The sequence below is a fragment of the Cebus imitator genome, unplaced genomic scaffold (assembly GCF_001604975.1).
Source record: "Cebus imitator isolate Cc_AM_T3 unplaced genomic scaffold, Cebus_imitator-1.0 Scaffold45, whole genome shotgun sequence".
NCBI classification, from domain to species: Eukaryota; Metazoa; Chordata; class Mammalia; order Primates; family Cebidae; genus Cebus; species Cebus imitator.
The window spans coordinates 10,417,302-10,423,519 of NW_016107360.1; the positions used below are offsets into that span (position 1 = coordinate 10,417,302).

Consider the following 6,218-nt stretch of genomic DNA (forward strand, 5'->3'; position numbering starts at 1 on the left):
TGTAGCTTTGGAGCTAAGCCTTGAGGGTGAGTAATACAAACAACGGGTAACAGAGAGCACTTCCTACCTATGCAGTGCTGTGGTCGGTAGTCGACATGCATTATCTCATTTGGGGTTCACAAAAGGTCTGCGGGGGAGGTGCTATTATTAGTCTCATTTTACAGTGAGGAAACTGAGGCACAGAGACAAGAAGAGATTTGTCCAAAGTCCCCCCTCAAGTGGAGAGGGGACTTGAACTCACTCAGGGTAACTGTAGAGCTAGTGCTGTCAATCCTCAAGGAAACAATGGATAAGGAGCAAAGGTTACCAGGAGATCTAGTAGTATGCGGAGCACGCCCAGAGAAGAGGGGTCTGTGAGGCTGGGACAGGGGTGTGCAGAAGGGTGGGGTGACTGATCCCAACGGCAACAGTGGAATTTATATGTGAAACTCCTAACTTTACACAAAGTATTTCGTCTGATCTCATCACATCCCTGTTTGACAGGCGCTGTGATCCTCGTTTTACAGACAGGGGAACTGAGACAGAGCTGTTACTCTTGCCCACTGTGCCTGCCAAGTGTCCTCACGTGGATGGAAGCCTTTGCAAGCTGCCAGGCGCCTCGCAGCTGCCCAGTCAGTCACCCTCCGCCCAGTCTACACATCCTGTCCCTTCCCACCCATCTACCCCCCATGGAGACCCCCACCCCAACTCCGGCTCTTGGCTTTCAGCTAGGATGATCCGGCTTACGGCCACAGGGTGGCAAGGCGCCACTTGGTGCCCAGAACAACTTCTGCTCCCAGAAAGCCTTGCGTTCCCCGGACATAAAGAAGCTTTGAGCTCGGGGAGCTCCTCCCCGCGCGGCCCCTCCCACGGGCACGGGCCCCGGGCAGCAGGAGGGGCGTGTTCCTGGAGGCAGCACCCGCGGCCCGGGGCGGAGCTTGGCCACAGTATAGGGCTGCGGGCGGCCGGGCGAGGCGCTCGGCTCGCAGGTGGCTCCTCCTTCGCTTTTCCCGATCCCCGTCTGCGCCAGGCACGGTGCCGGCTGGCGCGGGAACGCCTTTGTGCCAGGTCCTGGGAACCCGCAACGGCCGCTGCGCGTCCCGGCTCATTGCTCCGCTTCTCCGGGTTCCAGGCAGGTGCGAGCGGCGCGCGGGATCCGCACGTGTCACCGCGGCGGCTGGGGCGCCGGGACTCGCGGGCGCCTGCAGGGGCGTTCCCGGGAGCTCGACGGGCTATGAAGCACCTGAAGCGGTGGTGGTCGGCCGGCGGCGGCCTCCTGCACCTCACTGTTCTGCTGAGCTTGGGGGTGCTCCGCGTAGACCTGGACTTCTACCTGCTGCTGCCGCCCCCCACCCTGCTCAGGGACCAGCTGCTGCTCCTGGGCGGCCCGGCCAGCTCCGCCTATGCGCTCAGCCCCCTCCCCGCCTCGGGAGGGTGGGGGAGCGCGGGCCAGCTGCACCCCAAGGGCCGGGAGCTGGACCCCGCCGCGCCGCCCGAGGGCCAGCTGCTCCGGGAAGTGCGAGCGCTCGGGGTCCCCTTCATCCCCCGCACCCGGGTGGATGCCTGGCTGGTGCACAGCGTGGCGGCAGGGGACGCGGACGAGGCCCACGGACTTCTCGGCGCTGCAGCCGCCTCGTCCGCCGGAGAAGCCGGCGCCAGCGTGGACGGCGGCGGCCAGGCTGTGCAGGGGGGCGGCGGGGACCCCCGAGAGGCTCGGAGTGGCCCCTTGGGCGCCGGGGAAGAGGAGAAGGTACTCGCGGAACCGACGGCTCAGGTGCGGGACACCGGCGGATGCGCGAGCGAGGTAGGTGCAGAGCGGGACGCGAGCAAAGTGCGGCGTCTTCGCCGCCGGGAGCCCCCGAGGCTTGTGTCGGACCTGGGCAGGGGGCACACCTGCTGTATCCTGGCACCCTTAGCCCCTGAGTGTTGCGAGTTCGCAGACGCTGCTGCTCTGATTCCGAATGAAGAGCTACTAGTGCTGTCGCTGTGGATTTTAGGTTTTTAAGGAAGAAGTGGACGAAATCATCCGTTAACAACTTTCCTTGTGTTTGATGGCTGACAAGGGTCGTTCGGGGATGGGGAGGGGAGAAGCAATACCCAGTGTCTTCACTCAGCACTTCATGTACACTGGGATGTCGTTTTCTGGGATCCGTGCCCGACCGGACGATATGAAGGAGGCCTTGGCTCTGGGAGGATACGCGTTTTTAAGAACGACTCTCCCAGCCTAACACAAGGGCCCTTTCCCTGATTTCAACCCAATTACTGTTATTTGCTGCTTTCCTGGATTAAGGTGCCATGGTGAGGGTCTACTCAGAGGCCAGCTGGCAGGCGGTCCCCCTGTGACCTAACCATCCGCCCTCCCCGCCCCCACCCCCAGCACCTAGCAATCCTCCTTCCTGGAATTTGTGTAACCTCTTATTAGCATAAAGAAAACAGGTACTTTAACAGTGACCTAGTGACTAACAAGTTCCCTTTGGTGTATGGGTGCAGACCTTTCTCTGGCTTCACTTCTTTGTGAAACCAAGTTTACCTAGATCTGTTGAAGTATCTGGTGCTCCCCATGGAGAGTTTGAGTTCAGTATAACTACACTTTAACACCAATTACCACAAAACCATTTTATCCAAAGTTCCTTCCAGGAGACTTTCAAAATTTTTCCTTGGCTCAAACTTTAGTGTTTACAGCTGGTATCGATCAATAAGTGGTGATCTACAAGTCTTCCTCCAGTGTTGTTTTTGTGGGGTGCATTCTTATGCAAAATGGGAATTGGGGCTGAACTGGTTTGTTTGCTGCTGTTGAGAATTGTTGTTTGTGTAGGCAGTTGCCCGACTAGCTTCTCCACCCTCTCCTGCAGGGGTCATTGTGTGGAAGTGCTTGGTGATTGACTGTTATGCTGATCTGAGCCCTTCCTCTTCCTGGGGACCAGAACTAATGGGGTGGGGGCCGGTGTGAGTCGTGGAGGGATCCTTCTGTGTTCAGAATATACAGTGGGAGTTTCTTTCCTGTTCACTCATCCAGTCTGGACCCTGTGGGGTCTGTCTAACCTTAAATGGTCTGCCCTCTAATAAGCGGGTACCTGCTGCACTACCACCTTTCCTGGTTCTGTAACACAGGGTTGAAACCTAGTGCTGGATGCTGTACCAGACGGCACCCTGCCACCCATACCCGAATGTCAACCTGTGTGCAAAGTGTACAGGGACCTGGAGGGAGGAGAGAAGAAGCCCTTCAGTCCTCAGAAACTTCCCTCCTGGCATCACCTGGGAGACAACGTGGCCTTCCCTTAGTTGTTTTTTTTGTTTGTTTTGAAGACAGGGTCTTGCTATGTCACCTAGGCTGAAGTGCAAAGGCAAAATCATGACTCCCTGCAGCCTCAACCTCCCCTGCTCCAGTGATCCCTCCACTTCAGTCTCCCAAGTAGCTAGGACAACAGGTGTGCACCGCCACATTGGCTAATTTTTTTTGCAGAGACAGGTCTCACTGTGTTTCCTAGGCTAGTCTCAAACTCCTTGGCTCAAGCAACCCTCCCGCCTCAACCTCCAAAAGTGCTAGATTTACAGGCATGAGCTACCAAGCATGGCCTAGACAGGCCGGCCTGCCTTTGAGGCAGCTCTTGAGCCTGGGCCTGCCAAACCACCTTGGAGGCTCTTAGTCCAGATTTCCTGGGGAAGAAAATGAAGCTCCCCCAGAGCCATTCTCTTGGCAGTGCCTTCCTGGCGGGGCTGGCATGTGTGCACCATGTTCACTGCTGGGATAACCTGGTTATATTCAATCTGTCAGGCACCTTAAGTTCTCACGGCCAGTTCATCTTTGTTGCCTTTTACATCAACCTTGTGTGGTGCCCTGGCCAGACATCCTTATATCCAATTTGTACTTAAGAAAAAGAGGACTGTGCGTGGTGGCTCACACCTGTTATCCCAGCACTTTGGGAGGCAGAGGCGGGCAGATCACTTGAGGTCAGGAGTTTGAGACCAGACTGGGCAACATGGCAAAACCCTGTCCTTACTAAAAATACAAAACTTAGTTGGATGTGGTGGTGCGCGCCTGTAGTCTCAGCTATTCCCAAAGCTGAGACATGAGAATCAACCTGGGAGGCAGAGGTTGCAGTGAGGTGAGATTATGCCACTGAACTCCCGCCTGGGTGATGGAGTGAGACTCGGTCTCAAAAAGAAAAAAAAAAAGAACTAGAAGCCCAGGTTAGGGATTTGGCAAAAGCCACCTGTCAGTTCCAAAAGAGGGACCAGAGTCTGAGGCTCCTGACTCCCCTAAGTACCTACGCTGGCACATTAAGTACCTACACTGTACTCAGGCTCTCTGGACATCTGGGACATCTCAGTGCATCTGGGATGAGGTAACTCAGTCTCCTACTGCTCAGGCTAACTACTCTCCAGTGCTAGACTGTGCCATTCATAATGAAGAGGTTGCAATTTGGAACCATGACTTTGAGAGAAAATGGGCTGGAAAAACATCATTGGTCTTTGCAGTCTGCTAGACCTGGGTTTGGGAGCATCACCTGCTAGCATGCCCTCCCACAGGCTGCTTGAATTATTCCAAGCCTCAGTGTCTCATGTCAAGTGGGAGAGGAATGTGTGCTCCAGAGGGAGTTGTGCTGAGTACGTGAGAAAAGCCCAAGGGAAGGGCAGCACGGTGCCTGAATCGTAGCTTCTCTTTACTGCCCTTTGTCTTTTTTTTTTTTTTTTTTTTTTTTTTTGAGACAGAGTCTTACTCTGTCACCGGGTACCAGGCTGGAGTGCAGTGGTGCGATCTCAGCTCACTGCAACCTCCACCTCCTGGGTTCAAGCAATTCTCCTGCCTCAGCCTCCTGAGTGGCACGTGCCACCATGCCCAGCTAATTTTTTATTTTTATTTTTTAGTAGAGACGGTGTTTCACCATGTTGGCCTGGATGGTCTTGGTCACTCGACCTCGTGATCTGCCGGCCTCACGTTCCCAAAGTGCTGGGATTATAAGCGTGAGCCGCCACGACCGGCCTCTGCCCTCTGTCTTTAACCCACCTTCCTTCACCTGTCCCCTCTCACTGGATTCCTTTTGGCTTTTTTGCCTAATATCTAGTTTGGTTGGTTATGAAAGGAGTGGGGTGTGCTGGAGCCAGACTGCCTGGTTTTGAATCCCAGCTCTGCCACTTCTGTGACCCTGGACAAGTTGCTTAACCTTTCTGTGCTTCATTCTCCTCCTCTGCACAATGGGAATCAGAAAGGTGCTTACCTCAGAGGGTTGATGTGAGCATTAAAAAGTGCATTCCATGTAAAGAGCTTAGAACTTGCCTGTCACTTGAGTGCTTCGTGAATTTTAGCTACTGTTAACTTCAAAGAGAGGAAGTGCTTTGTCCCAAAGGAACACAATTTTTTTTAAAAAATAGATACTTCCAGTGGCTTACATTACAGCAGGAGCTGTTTTATACTATAATTTTCCATAATTTTTGTACATATGCAAAAATATTTTGGAGTAGGGGATTTTTCAAGTATCAAAAGGAGTACTGCTGTGGTTTCACTTCTTACTGGTGCTTATCATTATCTGAAAACAGACTCTGGAATTCCCCAGGACCGACAGGCTTCCCTTCATAACCACAGTTATTCACAATGGATGAAGCATGCATTCTTCAAAGTAACACACAGGTTAAACAAATGAACAGTTTTTGTAGAACTGAATGTATAAACGTACTTGAAGATGGAACAGCTGCCTATAGCCAGCTTCAGTATTTCAGAGAGCTGTTACCACTTTGAAACTGAGAGGGCTTATGGTCATTTTGATGTGGCTTTCTATCCTGGTATGGAGACTTTCTTCTGGGTGAGGGGTCTGGTAAGACCTCTTAATTAACTGCTTGAAGAAACTGTTGGACTGGGCCGGGCGCAGCGGCCCCGTAATCGCAGCACTTTGGGAGGCTGAGGCAGGGTGATCACAAGGTCAGACCTAGACCATTCTGGCCAACACAGTGAAACCTCGCCTCTGCTAAAAGTACAAAAATTAGCTGGTCGAGGTAGTATGCGCCTGTAGTCCCAGCTACTTGGGAGGCTGAGGAAGGAAAATCGCTTGAATCCAGGAGGCAGAGGTTGCAGTGAGCCAAGATCGCGCCATTCCACACTGGGCAACAGAGTGAGACCCCACCTCAAAAAAAAAAAGAAACTGTTGGGCTGGTTTCTTCAGGACCCAGAGAGAATCTGATCCAGTCTCTCTCTCTCTCTCTCTCTCTCGCGCGCTCTCTCTCTCTCTCTCTCTCTATATATA

General features: G+C 53.5%; 1 protein-coding gene across 2 annotated transcripts in view; it reads left to right on the forward strand.

Annotated features, from left to right (window-relative positions):
* Positions 1-880: 880 nt before the first annotated feature.
* Positions 881-6,218, forward strand: part of NFE2L3 (nuclear factor, erythroid 2 like 3) — a 30,738-nt gene continuing 25,400 nt past the window's right edge. For both annotated transcript variants that reach the window (XM_037737920.1, XM_017527022.2), the window contains exon 1: positions 881-1,783. In XM_037737920.1, coding sequence (XP_037593848.1) covers positions 1,214-1,783 — 570 coding nt within the window. In that variant the 5' untranslated portion in view covers positions 881-1,213. The remainder of the gene's footprint in view (positions 1,784-6,218) is intronic.